General features: G+C 57.6%; 1 protein-coding gene across 2 annotated transcripts in view; it reads left to right on the top strand.

The window, feature by feature from the left end:
• AJAP1 (adherens junctions associated protein 1) overlaps nt 1–25,615 on the top strand; it is a 118,096-nt gene that overhangs the window by 53,017 nt on the left and 39,464 nt on the right. For both annotated transcript variants that reach the window (XR_004298154.1, XM_032395038.1), the window contains exon 2: nt 2,754–3,559. Coding sequence is in view for 1 of the 2 variants with exons in the window: in XM_032395038.1 (XP_032250929.1) it covers nt 2,754–3,559 (806 nt within the window). In the remaining variant the exon portion in view is untranslated. The remainder of the gene's footprint in view (nt 1–2,753; nt 3,560–25,615) is intronic.

Genomic DNA, 25,615 nt, shown 5'->3' with positions numbered 1-25,615 from the left:
TGGTGGGGCCTGGTGGGGCCAGGTGGTACCTGGTGGGGCCTGGTGGGACCTGATGGGGCCTGGGGTTTCCTGGTGGGACCTTGTGGGGCCTCATGGGGCCTGGTGCGATCTGGTGGGATCTGGTGAGGCCTGAGGTTACCTGGTGACCTTGTGGGGCCTCATGGGGCCTGGTGGGACCTGGTGCTGCCTAGTAGGACCTGGTGGGACCTCGTGTTTCCTTGTGGGGCCTGGTGTTTCTTGGTGGGGCCTGGTGGGGCCTAGTGGGACTTGGCGTCTCCTGGTGGGGCCTGGTGTTGCCTGGTAGGACCTGGTGGGGCCTGGTAGGGCCTTCTGGGCTGAGCACTGCTCTTGCTTAAAGAAGTGTCCCACTTCCTGGGGGCTGGGCTCCCATCCAAACATGCAGAGTGGTGGGAGAACCAGAGGGTCTAAACCATCCATCCTCACTGAACCACCTGTGGCCACAGGAGCCGTGCTTTCCGTGGGCACGGGGATGTTTTGCACTGACCTAAATTTCTGTGTGTGGTGACAGAGGCCCTGGTCCCTGCACAGAGCTTGGCGGGCTGTGCAGAGAAATTGCACACCGGCAGAAACTCGGTGCAGAGGCATTAGCATAATGAGCGATTCCTAATTTCTGCAGCAAAGCACTTTCATTCTGATTAAAAAACTGGGCCCTTTTTATTTGGGGATTAGTCCTTTTCGGTAATTAGCACTCATTAATACAAGTTTCTTCCTTTCCACATCCTGATGACAGGCAGGGAGCGGCACCTGCCTAACTACCCACCAGAGAAGAGGCGGCCCCGGGCACGTGGGGCTCAGTGCGAACGAGGGGGGGCTCACACACAGACACGTGCACACACACGTGCACCGACATGCAGACCCCACACTCGGCCACACCCGCACATGCACACACATATGCATATATGACAGGCACACAGACCACCCCCACAGACTCACACTCTTGCACACTCACTGACACACTCACGCTCACTGACATAGACCCCACACTAGCCCGTTCCCGCACAGGCACACACACACATATATAACAGGTGGGCACACAGACCACCCCCGTGGACTCCCACCTTTGCACACTCACTGACACACACACACACTGACATGCAGACCCCACACTCGGCCACACCCGCACATGCACACACATGTGCATATGTGATGGACAGGCACACAGACCGCCTCACAACAGACTCACGCTCTTGCACACTCACTGACACACACACACTCACTGACATGAACCCCACACTCAGCCACACCCGCACAGGCACAAACACGCATATGTGACAGACAGGCACACAGACACCCCCCACGGCCTCGCGCTCTTACACACTTGCTGACACACTCACACCCACTTGTACATTTGTCTTTCACAGGCACTGACGTGCTATCACACATCAGCGGCACGCAGTCCTGAGACACACTCCCGTGTGTGCACGCACACATGACTCACACACCACACACTGCTCACTCACTGATTTATTCCCTTTTAAAGTCACGCGAAACCTCATAAAAAAAACCTGCCAAGCCTTTTTTTCTACGGGGCTGGTCTTGAGCAGCTTTCCAGACTGGCGGCTCGGCGCACCCAACGCCCTCGCCCGCCCCCACCCGCACCAGCCACTAACATTCTGGATCCGTGTCAATTTTCAGACGTGACGCCGGTGACGAGTACTGACTTCGAATGGCGCCTGCACCCAGTCCTCAATTACCTAAGCTGGAGAGGGAGCGTGGGCCCCGGGGACACCAAGCCCTCCCCGGGTCTGTCTGCCATGCTCTGAGTGCTCACGTGATGCTCCGTGCACCCCCCCGCCCACCATCTTCCCCGGGTCGTGTGGGGTTTGCCCTTCTCCAGCCGAGCCTGGAGCTGAGCAGGTGGATGATGGGGTTTCAAAGGGCACCTGCGCTGAAGATAAATAGGGGAAGCCGAAATGTCAACAGAACAGCACTTGGGTAGGGTTGGTGCATCAATAAACTTCCAGCTTATCCACAGCAGATCTCATTTTCCTGAACAAAATCCAGAGGAGGCCAAAAATAAGCAGCTTTCTTAGCGTAAGCATCCGAGGCCACAGCCCGCTGTGAGATACGCACATTTGCCTGAGAAGGTGGGGGTGGGGTTTGCGGACCACAGCATGGGGTGGGGCCTCGGGAGATGCCTGGCCTTCGGGCCCCCCGTGAAGTCCGGCGGGCTCAGCCACGCGGAGGGTGGAACCCCCGTCCTCGCAGGCCTCAGGGAGACACACACCTTGGGTCTGTAAGTTCTGTGACACAGAGGAAGGTGCTCAGCCCTGGACCCAGGGGTGACCCGAGCCCCCAGCTCTGCCGTCGTCTTACCTCACGTCCTCTCCATGTCTCCGTTTCATGAACTCTGGGCAGAAGCCGAGTGGGGAACAGAAGGTGTTTGAGGTCATCTTGTTGGCTGAGCTGGGGGTTTTGAGACTCGGTTTCCCTCCCGCGTCATGTCAACCAGCCATGTGCGTTGCATGCTCCTGGGAAGAGATGTGAGGTGCAGGCGGGGGAACCGGCTCCTGGGAGCAGGTGCATGGGGACAGGGCTTCTAAGATGCTGATGAAGAGGTGGCACTCCAGCAGGGCTGTGAAGTCAGCTAATGGAGGGTTTCGGTTTCCCTTTTGAAGTTAGGATTAGCGCTCATTACCAGAAGAGCGCTTCCGTGTCATGGTGGGGGTGGAGGGACCGCCGGCGGAGCCCCCAGAGCCCCCACCTGACACTGCTCTCTCTTTTCCACGCAGTTCCATGTCCATCCGCTGGCCGGGCTGCTCCCTAGGAAGCCATGCTTGGATACTTATAGCCATGTTTCAGCTCGCCATGGATCTGCCCTCGTGTGAGTCCCTGGGCCCGGGCCCCGACTTCCGGCTCCTTCCCCGGCCGCCGCAGCGGCCGCCCCGGCTGTGGAGTTTGAAGAGCGGACAGGCGGCGCGCATCCCCGTGCCCGTGTGGAGCCCGCGCCCGGCCCGCGTGGAGCGCAGCCACGGACAGGTGCCGAGCCCGCGCGCCAAACGGGCGCACAGACCCAGGGACCAGGTGGCCGCCCTGGTGCCCAGAGGGGGGCTCGCCAAGCCCCCAGCCGCTGCCAAATCCAGCCCTTCCCTTGGCTCCTCCTCGTCGTCCCCGTCCCCCGCGGCGGGCAGCGGGGCCACCACGGACCAGCAGGCCCTCCTGCGGAGGGAGAAGAGGCACTTGCAGGGGGCCGGCTTCAACGGTTTTGATTTCCGGGGCAGCAGGCCCACCACAGAGACGGAGTTCATCGCCTGGGGCCCCACGGGGGAGGAGGAGGCCCCGGAATCCAACACATTTCCAGGGCTCTACGGCCCCACCACGGCCTCCATCCCACAGACACGGAAGACAACTGTGGCCACCACCACCGCCCCCTCCACCACGGCCACCTCCACGACGCTGCAGACTAAGGGGGTCACTGAGCCCCTGGGCCCCAGGAATAGGATCCCGGTTGGGGTTAGCACAACGGAGCCTTCCACCAGTCCCAGCAAAGACGATGGTGAAGACGTCAAGCCCCCACGGATTCTGGGGGAAACCTCAGGTACACCCACCTCTTTTCTGCTTGGGGTTCGGTTGGTGGGGGGAGGACGCCCTGGGGGTGTGGCCCACGAAGGATGCCGTGCTGTGCCCAGTGACACTGCGTGGCAGGCCTCCCCGTTTCTCAGCGGCAGAAACCTAACAGCGGCAGAGTGCTGACGGTTGGGTGGCGGCCTTGGGGACAGAGGGGGCATGTGTGTCCGTGGACTTGCGGGTTGTGCTCTAGCCAAGCCCATCTGGCTGGTGGAAGGGAGACGGGACAGGGTCTCTCCATAGTGGTGGCCTAGAAGGAGACGCTGTGCCCGCCTTGCCTGTGTCATGGGCGTCCAGACCCCGCCAGGCACAGAGCCACGTCTTCCCAAATGGTAGAACCTCGACCTCTGAGCCAGCCTGGCAGTGAGATGCGGACACTCCTGCTGGTGGAATTAGGGCCCAAGTAGAGTACCCAAAAACCTTCAAGGCTGTGGCCTGTGGAGGGGCGACTGCCACACTGGCCCAGAATTAGGGATCACTTTAAGCAGCAGAAGAGATTAGGTCAGGTATAAGGAAGAACTTCCTGTGGTTGTTTGCTGAGGCTCTGCAAACTGGCTCGGGTTGGGGAGTATCTTCCCTGGAGGCGATGTCGCGGGTGTTTGGGGGACGGGGTCAGAACAAACGGCTCTGGGTCCTCTGCCCGTTGCTCTGGGTGCATATGGACAGTTACCTCGAAATAATCTACTGCAACGTAGTTTTGTCTTCCTTTCTTCTCCTCTACCTCCTCTTCCAGTTGCTTCTAAAGGAGTGGCCCTTGAAAATCTCCCAGGCCACAGCCCGTCCCTCCAGGGCTAGCCACAGGCTCGTCCCCAGGCTGAGGGCGTGTGCAGAGTCCGGGACCCCTGTGCTCCAGCCCACCTCTGGTCCCCTTTGCTTCTGGGAACAGGCCACGACCCCACGCCCCACCAGGAGCAGGATGTTCACAGATCAGATCTGGGTACGCACATCCCAGACAAGCCGCAGGGTTGGCTAGCTCTTAAAATGGGATGTGAAGTCCAGCGTGTCGGCACGAAGGGGTGGGGCTGCCGCGTGGCCTCCTCCGCGCCCTGTTTGTTTGCTTCTCCACGTCCTGAGGCCTCGGGGTCCATTGTCCCCATGCAGGCCCTCTTCAGGACCCCGGACAGAAGAGACTTGCTGCCCAGGGTCTGTCGGCAGCATAGGTTTTCCTGCAGGCTGCATCCGCATGAGGCTGCGTCTGGCCGTGGTCAGGAGTTGGATAGGTTTTCATAGAGTGGGTGGCTTTTGTTCCATGACCTACTTCCTTCCTTCACCTGGACGAGAGAACTGCAGTTTTTATATTTGAGCAATTCTTCCCTATAGAGCAACAGATCCCTGAAAGCAAACCCAGCTCCACCTCAACGCCAGGGGCCAGGGCCAGACTCAGGGGCAGAGGCTGTGAGCTTGGAGCACGGCGGGAGAAGGTCTGCAGGGGGTTGCGGGTTGTCTCCCGGCCAGTCTTTGTCCAGAACCTGTGCACACACAGCCTGCCGTCCATCACGTCTGTGCCAGGTGCCCGAAAGCAGTTTACGAAAGCATTTGTTTTTACCTCAATAAACTCACAAGCCATCATCATAATAGAATTTAGTGCTGCATTCATTTACTGTCATACCCTCTACACACGTCACTTACTATACAGGCACGGACGAGAAAACAAGTTCCCATTTATTCCAAATTACATTTGTTATTACTAAAGTTAAATGCTCGGGACAGCATTAGAAGGCTCAGCAAATTAATTCACAGTACATTGGATGTTGCTAATCCAACTCGACAGATGCTTATCTTGGAAAAGATTTATGGTTCTTCATAATATAATCTGGTGCTAGATTAATTTGTTTAGCAAAACAAATTTAAAGGGGGGCGGGAATACATGTGTTTGCTTTTAGTGCAGAGAAATGTTAATTCTGGGAAGTGATGTTGGATGCTGAGAAGGGGCGTCAGCAGGTTTCAGCATCCAGGCCAAGGCAAGGCAAGACAGGAAGTGCTGAGGTGACACCTCTAACTAGGTCCGTCACAGCTCAGCCAATCCCACAAAAGTGACCCAAGCCACCTAGAGCCCTGGCGGGAGCCCCATAAATCCCCCTTGTCCTGGCAGTCACCACACATAGACCTGGGCTCTCGACTCTTTGTGGAGCACTTCTGCTGCTCACCCTTCTCAGATAGGATTAAGGCGGCAAGGGTGGTCTTGGGGATCCCAGCGCCGTGGTCCAGGAGGCTGGGCATGCCGTATGCGCTTGCAAGCCGCAGACCGCCTGCGAATCTGGACTCAGCTCCAGGTAGCTGTGTGACCCTGGGGACGTTCTCTTCTCTCTTGGCTTCATTTTCTTCACCAGAAAAATTAAAGCTTAGAAATATCTCTTCCAAATGGTTGTCGTGAGGATTCGGTAGAACAACATCGAGCATGAACTAAGAACCCTGCGTACATGCCAGGTGCTTCTATACCCAGCAAGGAGGACTCCAAGGAGAAGCCTGCAGGTGTCAGGGGCCAACAAGCCACCAGGGACATGGCAGTCTTTTCATCTGAGACACACCAGCTCTGCCCACTCACCACTGAGGGCACCCCAAAGGACAGAATTAAGGTTTTGGAAAGCGATAGGAAGAATTTGTTAAGTCAGTTCTGTTGTCCAAAAGGATGTCTTTAGAATCAGGTTTGGGGAGTTGTGAGTTTTTATTTTTGCTTCTGTAGAGAGGTGTTTGAAGGGGAAAGTTACCTTGGCCCATCTGTCCAGAGCACAGATATCAGTGAGCATAGAAAAGCAGATGGCTGGAGATTTGGGGCACTCTGAAATCCCTCAGGAGTGAATATTACGTGGGATAGCTGCTGGAATCTTCAAACGGCCCCTCTCCCAGAGACCACCCCATAAATGAAGTGATTGGAAAGTCTCTCCTAGTTTTAAGGTAGTGCATAAGAGTGTCTGCCTTCGAATTTCTGGCTTCCTCTTGTATTAGCTGTGTGAACTTGGGCAACTTGCTTATCTTCTGTGTGCCTCAGTGGGAATTACAGAATTAACCACCTTATAAAGTTGCAAAGATTAGTGAGATAATATATGCCAGGTGGTCAGTGCGTGACACATAACAGCTGTTCATTACATGTTTGCTGCTGTTAATATGGTGATGATGATGGTGATGAAGATGGTGATGATGCTGCTGATTGTGATGATGATGATGGTGATGGTGGTGATGATGATGGTGATGATAGTGATGATGCTGATTGTGATGATGTTGATGGTGATGGTGGTGATGATGGTGATGATGATGATGATGACAATGGTGATGATGATGGTGGTGATGGTGAAGATGGTGATGATGGTGACGATGGTGATGATGGTGATGATGATGGTGATGATGGTGATGATGAGTGTGGTGATGATGATGATGATGATGGTGATGGTGATGGTAATGATGATGATGATGGTGATGATGGTGATGGTGAGTGTGGTGATGATGATGATGGTGGTGATGATGGTGATGGTGATGATGATGCTGGTGGTGATGATGGTGATGATGACAATGGTGATGATGAGTGTGGTAATGGTGATGATGATGGTGGTGATGATGGTGATGAGGCTCATGGTGATGATGATGAGGAGGAGGTGGTGGTGATGGTGGTGATGGTGATAGTGATGGTAATAATGATTGTTTTTCTTGTGATGATTTGCTACCACTAGCTTGCTGCTACATTTACTGCTCCATTATGGGGTCATTTGATGAGATCATTTGATGAAGTCCCACATCCTTGTCCCTGACCTTGGTGCTCTTTGTGGAGGTATAGGTGGCACTAGCTAGGAACTGCTTGGGATGGAAAATCACCTGGCTTAGGTTCACCGAGGCATTGAGCTCCAGCCTCACATGGTGCTGGCAGAGGGTGACTGTCAGATGGGGCAGGAGTTCACTTGAGGTCGAGAGAGGAGGACTCCCCACAGCGAAGCACCATCTTCCTGTGACAGCTCTCTTGCTGGTCATGTTCTGAGTCTGGAATCACAAAGTCTCCTGGGAGAAAAACACAAAGTCATTTCCTGGGCTTTAATCTTAAAACTCGTAAAGGGAGCTGTGGGGAATACAAGCCAGCTGATTTTGGTTATTGCATTTGCCCACTGCGGATCTCTTAGGCTGTGGGTGCATGGCATACAGCTAGTGCTCATTAAAGATTTCTGGGACCTGACGTTCTTAGGCCTTCCCGCTGGCCCCTGGACCCTGAGATTCTCCAGCCTGCTCAGATACATCTGATGCTTTCCTCAACTATCCGTGTTCCTAGCTCTGGAAGGTACACCACCCAGGAGGGGCTACGAAGCCCTGTAAGGTCTCCGTTAATGGTCATTCAAGGTATGTTCCCATTTGGATCAGTCATGTATTCGTGACACCCAGCAGCTCAAGGAAGAGAGGGCTCAGATGTCATCCCCGTCCTGCCTGGTAATTTTTACATTGGGATGCACTCATGCGTTTCCAAGGATGATTTCCAAGTTGCTTTGTCCTTGTCACCAGAGGGCCTTCAGTGTCCTTTAGGTGTGTCCCACTGTAAGCAGGAGGGACAGACTGGTGTCCTCTTCTCTCACACTGATGGTCAGCTGACCTGAGTAGCAGAGCAATCCTGGGAGCAAGTCTCACGTTGGGAAATATTTCAAAATGCTGGGATAGAAGTGGAAGAGAGTTAGGAGCAGCTGTGATAGGGAGAGACGTGCTCCTCTCCTTCTGTTTAAAACTGTGATGGTGGTTTAAATGCTGAGCCCCTTTTAATTAACTTGCTGGGTGTTTGCTACCAGGGAAGTGAATCCATCCCTAATTTAAAGATATTTGAAGCAAATGACTCATGAACTTCAAAAGTTTTGAGTGGCTTAATTGGGATAAGAGCATCCACGAACAAATGAGTGTTTGGAGCTCGCTAAACATCCCCCACTCTGTAGCTGGCGAGGCTGGGCTTTAGGGTCTTAACTGGGATGTCGGAATGGATGCGCCTGGTTTCGCGTGGTGACCCGTTGTGGCATGGGTGGGATGGCGCGCGTCTGCCGACAGCCCTCTGCACCCGTCCAACCTCCCAGGACGCTCCTCTGCTTTTGCTGAGCAAAGCTGTGTTCACACCAAATGGATAAATGAGCTCCGACTCATTAGAGCTGGTCTCGAAGTCTTCTGGAGATGACTGTATCACCGGCTTACCTTTATTTCCCTTTAATGTGTTCCTTGCCCCAGCTTATTGCATCTAGTGCTTCTTAGACTTCTTTGTTTCTGCCAGAGCTGCCTCCTTCTCCTGAGAGCGAGTTTAGGGGTCAGGAAGTTACTTGAGTTCTCGTGGGATCACAGTGCCTGTCCTAGCACCCTTTCTCTGTTTCCCTTTGCCCAGCCCTAGGAGCTGTGGGAAGGGGCCTGAACTGACACTGGTCCTCCGTAAGGGCGGCAGGCGGGGTTGCTGGTGATGCAGGTATTGGGGGGCTGCAGGCGACACCCCCACCCCCGCGGAATGTGACTTCCTGACATCCATCGCTTCACTAAACACGGGATGGATAACAGACCAGTGTGATATACGGTGAATTGAATTTATGGTTTTCATCCACACACAGGGGAATGATTCTGAGCGTAGAGATTAAATATTAGACAGAACATTATTTTTAGAATTATTTGACGATGTGAAGAGGACTGGTTTTGGAATTTCTAGCTTCTGATCTGTCGTGCAGGGAACTGTCAGCTCTGAACTTGGTTGATATGAAATACCACGCTTCAGGGTGGGGGAGACGTGAAGGGATACAAAACCGGGGCCCTGGCTGTCTTTTCAAAGAGTTTAAAATCTATTTGGGAAAGTCAGACAGGTAAGGACACGAGGCTTCACAAGAGAGAAGTGACAGTTAAGGACGGGAGCAGACATGTCAGAAAGCCCCAGCTTGGGCAATTGCACACTGATTCTGAAAACCCAGTAAAAGGAGGAGGGGGCTGGTCCTGGTGGGAAGGGTCCCACTAGGCTTCCTGGAGAGTGAATGAGGCTGGTCCTGACCAATGGGGAGGGCATGCATGGGCAGAGCACTGGGGAGGGCAGAGGGCACCAAGCACTCTGGAGACCAGAAGCCCGGAGGCCTGCATGGTGGAGGCAGCAGAGCAGGTGGCCTGGGACTCAGTCTCCTCACATCTAGAAAGACACTGGAGGAAAAACCCTTGAGGCCCCTCCTCCAGCTCTAACGGTCCATAAGAACGTCCGAGGCTCTGTGTTCCTTCTGCCCACAGCTAGGAAAATGGTCTGCCCTGCCATTTTGTCGTGAGAGGAGAAGGCTGGTGGGCTCTGGCCCTCCCCTCCCTTCCAGCGTCACTCCAGGCGGTGGATCCAGCAAGCTCTGGGGTCGGTGGGGCAGGCAGCTGCGGCCGGGGTTTCTGAGCTGCCGGGTGAGTGGGAGAAGTCACCCACCCCCGCCCAGGAGCGGCTCTGCATGGCGGGTGGCCAGCTTGAAAAGGCCCCACGTGCATGCACTTGCTGCAAGAGGCATTGCCCTCAGCCCCGGGGCAGGTGGGTTCCAGGGGAAGCTCGGCGCACCCCCGAGGTGGCCGCCTGCTTCTGGAGACTCAGCCAAGATCACAGGCAGACGCGTGATGGTCGGGCCGTATGATCAGACGGGAAGACAAGGCCTCCCCGGTCCTGGCTTTCCATGTGGTTGAGTGAATCTCCGCCCTGGAGTCTGTTGCTTGGAGGTGATGATCAGTACTACCAGAGGATTAAGTTTCTCTTCCAGAACTTTCCGTCAGATGCCCAGTCTGTCTCAGGAGCAGAGGCGGAGATGTCTGCCGAGCTGACCGAGGATGGGACGTGGGGGCGGTGAAGCTGGTGCTGACGGGGGGAGCCCCTGCCCTGACCCAGGCGTAACCCAGGCCCTGGCTGCCCACCGACCCTGGCCATTGGCGTGCCCTTGTTGTGCCCCATGACCTCAGGGAGTGCCGGCTTTTTTGACAGCAGACTGAGAAATAATTTTCACCTCGAGGGGTGGTTCTGAGACGTGGCTGAGTTCACCCGCATAGAAAGCTGGGCACACACAGCGAGTGTCAGGGGCCCCGGGTGCATGAAGGCCCCCTGGCTCTGCGGCTCCATCGGGGAGGGAAGGGCACTGGTGCTGGGGAAGCGGGACCCCTGTCACCTTTAGCATCCCCCGGCGGGGCTGGGGTGAGCACATGCAGGTGCCTGGCCAACGCTGGTCTAGCTGCCTCATGACCTTTCTCTGTCCTGGAAGGATTTAGGCAGTCGGACCCACTGGGAAACCATCAGCAGAGCCCCATAACTCGCCAGGTCAGCAGCCCCCACGCCCAGGGGGGAGCACCATGTCCAGCGGCCCGGCCTAGGGGGGGCTGTCTGCTGGAGCGTCGGTCAGCGTGTCCTCTGCCAGGGGCCAGCTGGCTTCTCAGCAGACTGTCCCTTGCACACATCCCTTTAAGTGGCTTATTGCCAAACTTGTGCTTCACTCTTCATGTTCTCAGAACTGCCCACGGAAGGCGGTGGGGCTGACGCTCAGGGAGGCTCAGCCTCTCGTGAGTCGGGGGAAGTGGGTCAGGGCCCCTTCTCTGATGCTGAGGGTCCCTCCTCGACACACAGCCCTGCTGCCTGAGGCATCAGGGCATCCTGAGTGGGACCTAAATCCAAGAGGAAGCTGATTGCCTGAGTCCCTCGGAAGTTCTTGGCCCATATGTGAGGTCCAGTGATGAAGGAACCTTCTAGAAGCTCCAGGGAGGCCTCTCCATCAGCAGAGCCCACGGCAGGTGGGTGGAAGAGTTGGAGGCCCCCATTGTGTGGTTTCACATGCTGAACAGAGAGCCCCCAGGGATGTGTCCTGGGGCAGAGGCAGAGCCCCTGAGAGCCACACCTGGGTCCCCATCCCTGTTCCCACATCTGCGGGAAGGAGAGAATCGGCATCGTCTAAGGAGTGGGGCAGGAAGAAAAGCTAGCACTCTAGAGTTAGCTCCCTGCCCTTCCAGACCGGGGGCCCAAGTTTACAAAGCATCTTGGTAATACCCCCTTTTACTCACTTTGAGTGCCCCTTTTTGGAGAAACTATAACCGACCGAAGCTGATGGTCCTCCAGACTCATCTAATGCCCTCAGTGGAATTGAGAGGAGACGTGATGTGACATGATGTTTGATAGATGCTCCTCCGTGCACGTCTTCACCAGAAGGTGTGGTGAGGTCGTCGGAGGCTCACCCCCCACCCCCGTGTGGCATCGTCAGGAACCTGAGGGCAACGCGAGCTAAGACAGGTGTGCCGTCTGAGCATGGGGGGCAGGTGACTGGGAAAATGGTGAACAACTCCCGGCAACATTTGGGACAAAAATAATCCAGCCTTCTTTCGACGTACATGGTGGTTGTGTTCTTGGAAACTTTGGTGCTTATTAAAACCATGCAAAAAATACTCTGGGTCTGTACGTGGAACAGAAGGAGGCTCTCTGAGCATTTATAGCAGGAGTGAGCAGAAGGACGTTCAGAGTCACACAGAACGGAGGGCCGGCCGTGGGTGAGCACGTCTGTCCTATACATTGTGGGGCAGGTAGCGTCCTGCCCCCTACGCAAATAATGTCAGTCATTGTGACAACCAGAAACGTCCCCCACATTCCTAGATGCCCCCGCCCCCCGAGAATCCCTGTTCTCGGCCCAGACATTCCAGAGGCAGCCTCCCACCCCGGAGACAGGTGGCCTTGCCCCCATCCACACACTGCACAGAAAGGACCAGCTTCCATCTGCACCTGAGTTTGAAACAATAGGCATTAGATCTCTCCCAGTCTGCAGGGCGGGGAAGGTCTTTCCTGCCTCTTCCAGCTGGGGGTGACGGGCAGGTGTTCCTTGGCTCCTGGCCACACCCCGGCCTGTGTCTCTGTCTTCACACGGCGTATTCCCTCTGTGTCTGTGTCTCTCCCCTTCTTATAAAGACACCAGCCGTTGCATCAGGGCCCAAGCTGAGAATCCAGGATGGTCTCGCCTTGAGATCCTAAGTGCCATCACATCTGCAAAGTTCCTTCTTCTAAATAAGGTCACATTCACAAGGTCGGGGGGGTTAGGACGAGGGCATATCTATTCCATGGCGCTAGCATTCAATCCAGGAAGAGCGGCCATCCGCTCCGGCTAGGGGGCCGACATCCCCCCCTCTGCCCAGGGGTCAGCAGTGCCTGGGGGTTTTCTCCAGAAGCTGGGAGAATCGCAGGCCCTTCATCTGCCCCAGTCCTGCTGGAGAAGAATACGGGCCTGGGGAGGGCATTGGCCCAAGCCTCACCCCACCCGCCCTTCGCGAGGCCCTGGGAGCCACTGGGGGGCTTGGAGAAAACACCACCTCCATTTGCAAAAAACGCTTTGTATATACTGAGCTTCACAAACAAGTCAGAGATGAAAATGTCTGACCTCTGGTTGGCCCTTGTGTCCTGAAGATCCGTCCTTCACTCACTCGAGCATCCACCTGAACCGTTTCCTGAGCACCTACTATGTGTCAGGCAGTGTTGTTACGTCAGAAGACAACACACAGTCTCTGTCCCCTCCAGGGGCAGCAGACAGACAGACACACATCCGAACATGAGTAAGGTGACCCCAGGTGTGTGGGGAGGATGCTGCAGCCTGGGGCGGAGAGCTGATGCTCGAGTTGAGACCAGTGGATGAGAAGAGGGGGGCAGAACGGGGAAGGAGGGTGGCGGCCAGGAGCCGAGGTGCTGGGAGCGTGACAAGCAACGCAAGGGCTGTGGTGTGGCGGGCCACATGGCCGGGGGGGCAGGGAGGTCAGAGGTTGGGCTGGGGCTTGGAGGCAGTCGTGGGGGCTCCAGGCTTTAGTCTGAGGATAATGGGGGGAGCAGAGAGTGGGCTGACCCTGTGGACGGTCCTGAAGCTGAGGACTCAGTGCGTGACGTGAGGGAAAGAGAACAATCTAGAAGGCTTCCCAAGCGTTTGGTTTGAGCAACTTATGCCTTCGAAGAAAGTGGCGCCTGTCCTGAGCTGGGGTGGGCGCGGATGGGAAAGGGCGGCCGGCAGCCCCTTGGGGGCCCGGTTTCACTGCAGCTGCTGAATCAGCTGTCAAAGGGGCCGTCTGTGGGCCCCCTTGGACTTGCGTGTTTGCAGCTGGGGAAGGTCTGGCCTGCGGTGGAGACCCCAGAGCCATCAGGGTCTGGGTGGTTTCAAAGGTCCTGTGGATAGTTGAGATCACCTGGAGGGAGAGTGGACGGTGTGCGAGGGGGACAGGGACAGAAGACAGGGCCCCAGAGAGTCCCCAAAGCACAAGGAAGGGTGCCTGGGGAGGAGGAATGGGGGAGGGTGGGACCAGAGAAACCTGGGGCAGAAAGCACCTCACAGAGGAGGAGGGGAGGAGGGAGAGAGGAAGGGGGACTGAGGGAGAGGGAGCAGACAGGAGGGAGGGAGAGGGAGGGAAGGAACAGGAGGGAGGGAGGGAGGAGAAGTAGGGAGGACGTGGTCCCACATCAGGGCTCCTGGGAGACAAGAGGGATGAGCACGGAGGTGACCGTCACTTTGTCCCCCGCGGAGGTGCCGGCTTGGAGGCTTGACAAGAAGGCCGGCCGGAGCGTGCTGGGGACGGTGGACCAGAAGTGAAGGAAGGCGCAGTGGGGAGGATCCTCTGCTGCTACCCGCCAGGGAGCGGGAGGGGGCTTGCCTGCCAGTGTGAAGCGTCCAGGGCAGGATGAATTTGGGTGCTGGTGGTGCGCAAGCGAAGTCCTTGTGCGGAATGAGAACGGCCCCCGATGGCTGCCGGACGGCCCACGCCTGCGCGCACAGCTGAGCGACACGCAGGATGGGCTGGGTTTGTGGAGGGAGCAGGATGCGTGAGGAGAAGTCAGTCTGTCTGGGAAATCCCGCTTTCCTGGCACCAGACGTTTCCCCTTTTCACTTGGGAAGCTCTGTGTGAGCTGGGGGAGGTCGTGCCCCCGAGGGACAGTGCAGAGGGGCCCCGCCCTGCAGCGCTGCTGTCCCCAGGTGGGGACCGACGATGAGCAGGTACGCGGACACCGTCTCAGATGCAGGTGGGGACATGTGAGCCGGGCCTGCCTGGTGGGAAGCGGCGTCTGGGAGAGGATGTGGGCCCGGGGATGCGGGGCTCGTGCAGAGGCCTCCTGGCACAAGGGAGGCTGGATGTGGGAAGGGCAGAAGGAGGTCCTGGTCAGGAGCAGGAACTGGGTGCTTCCCCAAGTGCAGACAGGAGCTGTGGGAGGGCCATCCCCAAACGTGCAGGCCGGCCCTGTCCCCGCTGGCTTTGGCAATGTCCCCGGCCTCCCCGGAGGTCCCTCATCTGGGGAGGGGAGCTCGGCATCCTCACCTGGTCATGTCACGGGCCAGAGGAATCGGAAGGATGCCTCCCAGACACCAGCCTGCGCCAATTCCTGCACCCCTCCCCCGGGGCCTTGAGACCCGCGCCCGCTGCAGCCAAAAGTCGCTGTTACCGCAAACACCACGGATGCACTGAGCATCGCGGGGCCGTCCTCTGCCATCCGTCCGCCCTTCCCAGGTGCAGCGGGGGCGTCTCCTCCTTCAGAGCCTTCGCCGAGGCCGTGGAGGCGACACCCACCGCCGTCTCTAACCCATACCAAGACTGGCCTTGCTCCTGGCAGACACTCGGACACAGACTCAGAAACGAGGCTCGGGCTTTACAGGGAACGCGCGCTCTGTCTGTCTCCATGGGGACACGGGTGGCCGGTTAGGGCCTACGGGCCAAGACCCAGGGCTGGTGCCGCACCCAGAGCACGGGCCAGTGGTCAGCGGCCTGCTCTCAGCAGGGCTGGGCAGGGCCTCCGGTTGGTGGAAGGCTGACTCGTCAGAGCCGAGGAGCCACGGGGTGTAAGGGGGTGGAGGCCTTCTCAGGCACCTCAGCAGGCACTCCACTCCGCCCTGCCGTGGTCTTAGACTTCCACGGACTTGGGGGGAAGTGTGGGGCGCAGAGCCTCGGGGCAAGGAGAGGGAGGCAGGAGGTCTCACGTTTCGCAGGAAGTCCTGAAGGTTCATGCCCCGCCGTCGTCCTGGCCACACCCCAGCTCTCGATTCTTCCCGACTGCAGTTTGTCTTTTCGGGGCCGTTCCTCACTGTCTGGGACACTTAAGCTCCCGCCCCTCCCCCAAGGTGGGGAAGCACCTCTCTGGCTCCTGTGTTGAGAATTGGGCAGCAGGAGGGAGGGTGGGAGGGGGCCTCCTTGGATCTCTCCGGAGCATCCGGGAGGCCTCTCCTTGGCCAGGCTTACGCTCTTCCCTCAGTTGGAGGGGCCACCTCCCCCTCCTCCTCTTGACGCCCACACCTCTAGGGCCCCCTGGATTCTTCGTCCCCATTTCGTGGCATTTACCATGACTTCTGTCATTTTATGGCCACTTGCCCGGACGTCTGTCCCACACGCCCCACCACCCAGGACCAATAGCAGCACATACCCCTGCATGCTCAGCACTTTCCCTGGGTGATCAGCCAGCCCGGAGCTCCTTCAGGGGAAGAAACCAACCTGCTGCTCCCAGGTCCCACATCCCCTGCGCCCCGGCTCCTAGCACAGCGCCTGGCCCACAGTTGGCTCGCATTGCTTTTCTGAACAGAGGAAAAATGCAACTCCTGTGCGCATGCATTCATCGGGGTGGGATGCTGTGCAGTCTTTGACCCTTAGTGAGAGGGAAAGAGGACATGAAGAGGAGAGACGGGGTAATAACGCGCCGCGCCTTTGAAAGTCGCCCGAGCCCAGGCCGAGAGGAGGCGCCGCTTCTGTGCAGACCCCCGCACTCGTGCCGAAGTACATGCCCACCGGGGCTGCGTGGGCACCACCCGCCCGGGACTCGCCCGCCGGCATCCGCCGCCACACACATGTGCAAATGTGGGGAGCAGTTCCGGCTCATCCAGAGCAAGCAAGACAGCCGAGTCTTGGAGAAGAGAATGAAGCTGCTTGCCTGCCATCCCACACGCTCAGGGTAGCAGGGAAGCTGGGAGCCACTCAGCTGGGCCCCCGCTAACCGGTCCCCTGCAGCTGGGGTGCAGACTGCGGCGGGGAGTCCCACCCAGGTGTGAAGTCCTCTTTGGCAGGGCTCTGGGGACCAGACTGGCCAGGGCATCCCCCCACCAGCAGGCAGCGAGGAGGAAAGTCTTCTATGGCACAGCTGTGCGTGTAGAGAGAGAAGGCTTTCTGGTGACTCTGCCTTTTCTTAGGAGGACACACGTCCCGTAGGATCAGGGCCCCACCCATACGACCGTGTTTATCCTGGCCACCTCCTTAAAGAGGGCACATTGGGTACTGCAGGGACACAATTCAGTCCACAGTCCTGGGTGGAAAGAAAATGCACTCCAGGGCCCATGGGGATGAAGACAAGTGGGGGGCAGGCCGTGGAACCCCGTAGCAGAAGCTGAGCATGACTTGCTTGTGTGCATGTGTGTCTTTGGGGGCACCGCTCCAGGGGCCTATGTTGCGAACTCACAGTGGTCAGGGCTGGTGTGTGTTCTGAACATACCTATTTCGTATTCTGCCTTCCCTATCAGGTGGGGGAGACTTCAGCGATTGCAGTCTGGGAAGATTTCCCCAGGAGCCACGAGGGGCTGCTAGCAGTCTGCTTCCCGGAGCCGAGTGCGGCTTGTCCGTGGGGAGTGGGTGCTGGCTGGGTGACAGGTTGGGAGCCACGGGAGCTTCCTGGTGGATGGTCTGGGCGGGCGGAAGTGGTCAGATTCCATGTTTCTGAAGGTGGGTTTCAAAGCCTCGGTGAGTGCTGCTTGACTTAGTGAGGATGAGAGAAAATGGATGAGAAGAGCGGAGGCGTGCCCTGAGCTGAAGCTTGGGGCTGGGCACGTCTCCCCCGGGCATCTTCATCTCTGCTTCCTCCGGGTGTAGGGGGGAGACTCCCACGAAAGGCCCCCGGAGGCCCCCCCCGCCTGCCGGAGCCGTTTGCACAGCACTGCCTACGGCCGCGGTCTCTTCCACGCCGAGCCGTTGCTCAGACCTGGGGTCCACCTGCTCCTAACACGCCGGCCACCCTGCTGATGTGCGAATGCTGTGTAGACGACTCCCGCTGTGTCCCTCTGGGCCCCGAGCCAGGACGCCCTGTAAACCGACCGGCCCCATGTCCTGCCCTGTGTGTTTTCAGGGCTCCCAAGTGTATCCCCTCTGCTGCCATCCGTCCTGTGGCTGAGAAAACTCATGGCTCCTTTAATCAGCTCTTCTTGCACAACAACATGGAGCAGGAACTCTCTGGTCTCTCCCTGCCCTGGCCTGTCTGCCCCACGATCCCCACCTCCGGGTAGGTGCTTTTGTGGGGTCTCCTCGCCTGGAGCATGAACAGGGCCTGGGACCTGCTTCCAACCAGTAGAATATGGCAAGGCTGACAGGTGACATTATCCTCTGGTTACCTTCCCTCATACAGAACCCACTTTGCCAGCAGATTCATGAGGGAGACTCTCATGCTGGCCTAGACGAAGCAGCCACCATGTGGTGGGACAGGAGGCCCACAGGCCGGGGGACTGCAGGCAGCCTCTGGAGCTGAGGACTGCCCCCCCCCCCCCAGCACCCAGCACAGAGCCATCCCTCTCAGTCCCACGGCCGCGAAGAAATGAAGTCTGGAATGAGCTTGCAAGTGGGCCCCTCCCTGGTTGAGCTTCCAGATGAGAACACAGCCCCACCATGGGAGATCTCCGGCCCCCACTGGACACTTCTGGTGCCCAGGGTCTCTGAGACCTACTCCTCCTCCGACCTGCCCTCCTGGGGGCTCTGTCATCAGCCTCGCCGGGCGTGTCACCAGACATGTAGGGCTCTCAGGGTGTCCACTGGCCCTCCAGCCCTGGCCGCAGACCCCCTGGTGGTCTTCCTGTAGCTCCGACGTGTGCAGAGCCCCCCACACTCTTCCTTCGAGCCTGGGCTAGCGTGGGGCCCATGGTTGTGCTGTGTCCTGGGGAAGATCATTGAAATGAATTATATATCAACAGCAGAGATGGATCATTAATTAATAAACTCAGCCATCTCGACTCCCACCCGTACATAGCACCGACAGTGAATGAATAAGCAAGCAGCCTGGCTCCCGGCCTGGATATTGACAGGTCCTCCCTTTGCTTATGGCAGGAGAGCAGGTCAGAGCAGGAACAACCCTCCACAGGGCGTGTGTCCCCACGGCTGTCACCCGCTAACCCAGACGGTCTGCTGGTGCAGCTGCAGGTGCGGGCCGGGCCCCTGGGGCGAGAGAGCCCCCTGCCCACACGCTGCACGCTCAGGCCCCTCCCAGACAACTGCGTCTTTTGGCTCCTGGGCTCTGTGTCCCCCTCAGGATGACCTTCTTGCCCCACGTGCAGGCCTGTTTGCTGAATCCCAATGTGGTGCCATAGAGCATCAGCTGGAGCCAAGTAAGAGCTCCATGCAGCGGGGCGGCGGGGGGGGGGGTGTCTTTCTGTGTAGGGACCTCTGAGTCTCTCTGGGGCTGAGCAACAGACATTTACTGTCCCCGTTCTGGGGCCTGGAGGTCCAAGGGAAGTTCTCTGAGGCTGTGAGGCAGAATCCGCTCCAGGCATCTCTTCCCGTAGCCTCGGGGTTCCTGGGCTTGTGGACGGCCGTCCCCTCCTTGTGTCTCCACAGGGTGCTCTCTGTGCGCGGGTCTCTGTCCAAATTTCCCTTTTCATATGGACACTGGTCATGTTCGGTCAGGGCCTACCCTGATGACCTCATTTTAACTTGATGACCCCTGTAAAGACCCACTTTCCACGTAAAGTCCCATTCTGAGCTCTGGGGGTGCTAGGAATTCAGCATATCTCTTGAGGGGGGCACAATTCAAGTCCTAACACGTGTCATCGGACTTAGGGCCCACCCAGATAATCTGGGATGATGACATCTAGAGAGACTTAATTACATCTGCAAAGGCCCAGTTTCCAAATACGGTCCCATTCACAGGGTCTGGGCGGGAGGACTTAGCATCTTTTGGAGGGGGGACAGAGTTCAACCCTGGAAGTACCCCCTTCTTTCCGCACCCCATTGCCAACCAAACACGGCTCTTCTGTCTTGTCTCTGAGCAAGGAAATTGTGTCGACGGCAACGGCGGCCATGGGGCCCTCGGGAGCAAAGCCTGAGCCTGAGCAGGGGTGGGCTCTTCACCCACCAGAGGAGTTTCTGGAGTTTTCCCCGACCACACGTGGATCGTTTAACGTCTTATCCGAGGAGGAGATGGGGGCGGGAAGGCAAGCCCGCTGCTGTTTGGTGGCAGAGGTTTCTTGTAAAGTTTGATGTTATTGTTAACTTTGGCTTCAGGGGGGAAAATAACTCATGAGACGCTGAAAGACAATCACAGAGCAGCTCGGCACGGCTGTTCCAGAAGCCGGATTAATCTGCGGCGTACCGAGCCGGGCGCCTACCTCCCTCTTGATCTGGTCTCATTTTTACAAATTTTAAAGAAAAGCAAAAACACAAGCCTCCACTTCTCCTGCTGCATTTGTCGTTCGTGCGGATCGATTCCGGGGAGGCCTGCAGTCGTTCCTGATCACCCAGGTATCGGGAACGTTGTGGGCCCTCCGTGCTCTGCTGCTGCGGGTGACACCGCAGAACCCAAGGCCTGCCTTTCAGGCCAGAGTCGAGGGGAGACACATCTCTCCCAGGGGGAAAACACCAGCTGTTTCGGTCCTTCGGCCCTGAGCCTGCAGCTGCTGGACTGGGGCAGCCCCATTCCCCGTGGAGACAAGTGTTTCTTGCACACCTGTCAGGTGCCTCTGGGAGTTGGGCACCCAGAGGTGCTCAAGGAGGAACAGACCTCTCGAGCAACACCTGACACTCATCCCAACTGCCTCCTGCATTCAGTGCTTGAGCAGCTCTCATCCCTGCCTGGCTGGATCAAACCTTGCCTGCATCCCTTATTCCCCCTAAGCAGAAAGCATGTTCGCTTCTCCCCTGTGTATCTTCTCTTAGTCTCACTCAGATTCAACTCCCAAAATTAAAAGGAGATTGAGATTGCAAAAGCTTTTATCATGAGAACATTTTACTGCTTGCTTTTTTTTTTTTTTAAGTAACTGAAGAGCTGTCACGCATAGACTCTTTCCAGACGCCGCCATCTCTGAGCCCTGATACAACCCTTCCCTTTGCATCTTTAAGTGCCCCCGAAGAGTTAAGGAGATCAAAGCATCCCGTTGTTCATGTTAAATGTATACAATTTTATTTGTCAATTATACCTCAATAAAAATGTCGGGAGGTGGTGGTGTGCAGAGCAAAGGGAAGAAAACTACAGGATGAGGTAGGCAGGCAGGGGCTGAGGGGCTGGGGCGGGGTCAGCCTGCAGGGAAGGTGCCCTTCTGGTCAGCCATCAGCAAGTCAGACTTGCGGGGACAGCTTGAGAAGGAGAAAGAAGCAGGTGACTTATGGAGGCCCCGGTGGAGCGAGCCCATTCGGACTCGGGGTGCTGTTTGCGTGGAGCCTCAGAAGGGCTAGCACCCCTGGGACAAAGGCAGAGACCCTCATACAGTGGTCTCTTTGCCTGACAGTTTCTAGAGAAAAGCCAAAGTCACACTAGGCTCCTGGGAGGATGCCCACCTCCCCCTTTGTCCCTGGTTCCATCTGTCCGGGAGGCTGGGGGCGGGTCACCAGCAGCTCGGCTCTCCTCCCCCTGCTGCCCATCCCCCAGCACCCCTCCCTAGAGGCCAGGGTGCCTCCCCTCCTGGTCTCACTGTAAGGGCAACGGGGGCGGGGGCAGAGCCAACTTTGGAATGGCAGCAGGATGTACCTTTGGACAGAGAGGCTCCACCAGGAAGGGAGTGGATGTAAGTGTCCTTCACCCTCGGGGCCAGTGAGCACATTCCCACAGGCCTCTGAGGGTCCAGGGACAAGCCTTCTGCCACCGCCCCCTGCTCAGAGAGCCCCTAACACGCAGGGAGGGGGAGAGCTGCCTTCCCCAGAGAGCCTGAGGAGGGTTGTGGGTGATGGAAGGACCCCTGGGGTCTGAGCATACTGAGAAAACATTGCAGGTCCAGGAGCAGCACACAGATGCTGGAGAGAAGCGTATCCACGCCCGCCCTGCAGTTCCGGCCCGGCTGGGCCTCGTTGGCCCCCCTGAGAGACCTGGGGCGAGCCACTCGGCCCCGGCCTCTGTCACATCTGTAATATGGGGTGACCCTTGGCACACAGATCATGGAGCTAGAATCTGACCTGGGTGCCTGCCTGGGGCCCCCTCTGCTCCAGACTCCCCCAGACGAGCTGAAATAGGATTCTGGACTCCTCTCTGCCCAGTGGGCCACCACAGAGCATATTAGCGTGGAAGACAATTGAAAAGCTATTAAGACACTTACTTGCACCTTGGGAATCTTCATGGGATTTCCTGGCCCCTGTGGGCTGCCCCCTCCCCAGTCTTTTCTCTCTGTTCGTGTTGAGGCCAGAGGCAGGAGCCCCCCCCCGCCACCTCCCCGGGGCTTGGCTCAGAGTTTCAGTTGATTTACTTTTTATAGGAACAGTATGCTCCCCCCAGACTGCCTGCACGCCCTGAAGCTCGGATCACACAAGGGGAAATGTGGGTCTGCACTTGCCCAAGGCCCCACCTGCTCTGAGAATCATCTCCAAACCCTGGGTCTGGAAGCAGGTTACACAGGAAGGAGAAGCTGCCAAGAGAGTCCCGTGGGTTTGCTCATCTCTTCCATCCTTCATTCATACACCCAGTGCCCAGCTCTGTGCTGGCTGCTGGGACCTCCCCAGCCAGCAGGATGGCGCCGGCCCCTCGTCCTCATCAAGATGCATCCAGTGGGAACCACATGCAGCCGAACAGCTGCTTTCCTGTTCCGAAAGCCCCTTTGATCCCGTTCTGGAAGAAGCAAGCAAGGAGAACGGACCCTGCTCCCAAGCATAGGAAATCCCAGTGGGCGCACCTTGGGGGGAAGGTCCAGGGCGTCCTGACCCACCCGTGGCCGGTCCAAGACAAGCCCCGTCCCCCTCGGGTGGCAGGGGCAGGAGAAGGCCACTGTGACTTGTGCTATTTCCCAGAGACCAGAGAAAATTCTGGCATTATGATCTGCCCACACGCTGGCGTCTGTGTCAGGGCCAGAAATAGAACACGGAAGATTCTTGCTCTGATTTCTGTGCTCATAATTCTAGGGCAAGATGCCCTTACGAAATGTGGATCAAAGATCTGGTGGGGGAGAGAGCGGGCTGCACGGAGCGGTTCACGCAAGGTCTGTGTGGTGTGAGCAGGGCCTTGCCGCGCTCCAATTAGCCGCGTTCATAGGCGATCACTTCCCAAACCTGGACTCTGTTCAGCCCAGGAAAAACGGGAGTGATTCGCAAAAGTCCCCTTTAGTCACGACAATTCAGATCCAAATACAATCCACAGAGCTCCTGAACCCCGAGACTTGTTCTGGGTGGAGGGAAAAGGCGGCAGCTCAGAGGCTGCTTTCTTAGAAGAAAAGAGCACTCATCACCCGAGCCCTGGAAAATGCAGGGCGGTCCAGTTCGTGACTCCTGTCTTCCTACTAAGGGTTACCTCAGATGGGTGGTGGACTCCCCCCGAGCCAGGTTCTAAGTGCTTCACTTCAGTCAAATCTTGTACGCATGCAACACTTCCGGGAAACAGGAATAATAGCCTGTTCAGCATTGGCAGAAACAGAAGCACAGAGAGGTTAAGTGATTTGCCCAAGGTCACACAGCCTGTAAAGGGTAGGATTGTGATTTGAAACTGGCTTCGGGCCTGTTACTCTCATGTACTGGTGCTGCCCTGGGCCTTATCTCATTCAATCCTTGCCACAACTCCTTGGGGTGTATAGTGTATTTATTTTTATCTCTTAAGATATTTTACAGATCAGAAGGTAGAGAACAAAAGAGATTAAGCTACCTGAGCACCATCTGTGGTGTGGCAGAAGCAGAGATGGAACCTGGGGCAGGCTGGTCCCCCAGGCCTGCCGTTTCCAGCACCCTGGGGGAGCACACCCTAAAGCCTGGAGTGTGCCCTCCCCTGGGGAGGCCTGGGCCCCCCACTCCCATCCAGACCTGTCTGGTCTCCATCACTCCCGCTTGCAGCTTCTGCTACTTCCCCAGGAGGCACCCGCCCCGGGGGATCCCGGTGACGGTGCTTAAAGCATCTGATGCAAAGGGGGGACAGAAGGTGTGTGGGAAGGGCAGGAAAGCCGCTGCACCCCAACGTCACAGCACCCCCAAGGTCAGCTTTGGGAAACACCATCCCTTCCCAGCAGCCTGGGGACCCAGCCGGACATCAGCACGCATTGGTGACCCTTGTCACCCTGTGATCTCAGACCACGTTTGACTTGGGGAGTGAGCCCCACGGGTGATGCTGGATGCAGTGTGTGAGCCGACTTTGTGGGTGTTGTCAGAAGGAAAAAGAAGGCAGCCCCTAAGAGGAGCCCCTGATGGCGGTGGGCCAACTTTGTCCCCTCCTTCTGTGCAGAGTTCCCAAGGTCCAGGGCTGTCCTCTGCTTCCACGGCTGTGGCAGCCTTCACACGTGGCCTCCCGGGACCCTCCTTGTCCACTGCTCTGCAGTCAGCCCGCCGCCTTGCCTCCCCCTGCCCTGCTCCAGAGCCCCTGACCACAAACATCCCCCTCGTGCAAATCATCCCCAATCCCCTGTGGCCAGAAGGAATCTCTTCCTTCCCTCAATGCTCCAGACTGTGCCTCAGGTTCCAGGTCAGCTGTGTGCCCTGCGGGTGCAGGCAGGGGGCCCATCTACACTTGGGAGGCACAGCTCAGGTGGGCTCCCCCTGGGTCCCTCCCTGGAGTCCTAGGGTGGGCTCTTGTTGTGGAGTGAGGCCTGGAGTTTCATCCTGGGCTGCTTTGTTTGTTTGCCCCAGTCAAGCAATGCAGCCACCCTGGGAAGGACAGGGTAAGCCTGCCAGACCCGAGTTGACATGCATGCATTGGGTAAATGGGGATTATTGCCCATTTTTGCACGGTTGGAAGAAAACAGGGTTATTCTACGTGGTTTCTTGAGCAGAGCTTGTCCCTCGCCTATCTGTAGTTAGTGCTGGAGTGGTGGATGGAGCACATGAGAGACGTGGGGGCTCTCATCAGAGCCCAGGCCCAGGGGCGGGGGTGGAGTCCTTGAGGGCAGAGCCCCAGGGCGGGCTGTGGGGAGCTTTGCAGCTCCTTGCCTCAGGTGAGCACGCTGGCCCAGCCCGCCTCTCCTCCGGTCAGCTCCTCATGTCTTGTACAGATATTGGGCCGTATTGATCACCTGGCAGGGGTGGGGTAGGAAGGGTGGGCGTGCTCTTTTCTCTTCACCCTGACTGTCATGAGACACACGGGTTATGGCCGTCGGTTTGGGTGTGCCGTGGTGGAGAGTCAGGCCTGGGGTGCTGGGTCCTTGCCTTCTGGGCCCCGTGTCCATGGGCTTGGGCATAACTAGGGAAACACCAGCTGCCTAGTTGTGCCCAGGGGCCAAAAGAGGAGCCGGGAACTCAAGAGTCAGGCGCCACTGGGTTTTGGAGGTAACCTGGAGCGCAGCATCACAGAGCTGGCTGGACTCTTGCCAGCGGCAGGGTGCCCGCCCGGGAAGACAAGGAAGGGCCTTTTGCTGCTGCCGGGGACAGAGTCTGCTCGGCCTCGAAGCTTCGTTTCCTTCCTCACCTGATCCTTGCCATGTACAGCATCCTATGTGGGACGACCCAGAGCTCGGGTGACTGCCCCAGAGTAGAGGAAGGTCAAGGCCACGGGGGTCGTAGAGGTCATTCATTCATTCATGTCTCAGATCATCACTGACCCACTACACGCAGGCCCTGGCGACAGGGCCTGGAGATGCTGTTGTGAACCAGCTGGGGCTCTGTTCTCATGAGCCAGTCGTCCAGGAGGGGTGGTGATGTGGAAATTCTCTCCAACAAGTGCCTAATTGCAAACTGCAGTGAGCGAGCTGGAAACGTGTGGAAGACTGTGAGAGAACTTGCAGGAGAGGTGTGCTGTTCTGACCGGGGATCTGTGTGCTGGGAGAGGGGGCGAGTGGTTATGGGTTGTTGGTCAGCAGTCCAAGGGAAGGGCCCAGCAGGCGGCATAGAACCTGGCCCCCGGGGCAGCATGTGGGTGCAGGGCCTGAGGAGCCGTCAGGAGTATGGAGTGGGTCAGAGTGTGTACGGAGTGTGGTGTGCAGGGGGCGGAGTGTGCACAGGATATGGTGTGCAAGGAGCAGGG

The sequence above is a fragment of the Phoca vitulina genome, unplaced genomic scaffold (genome assembly GCF_004348235.1).
Source record: "Phoca vitulina isolate PV1807 unplaced genomic scaffold, GSC_HSeal_1.0 scaffold2, whole genome shotgun sequence".
Taxonomy (NCBI): domain Eukaryota; kingdom Metazoa; phylum Chordata; class Mammalia; order Carnivora; family Phocidae; genus Phoca; species Phoca vitulina.
This window is presented reverse-complemented; position numbering and strand designations above follow the sequence as displayed.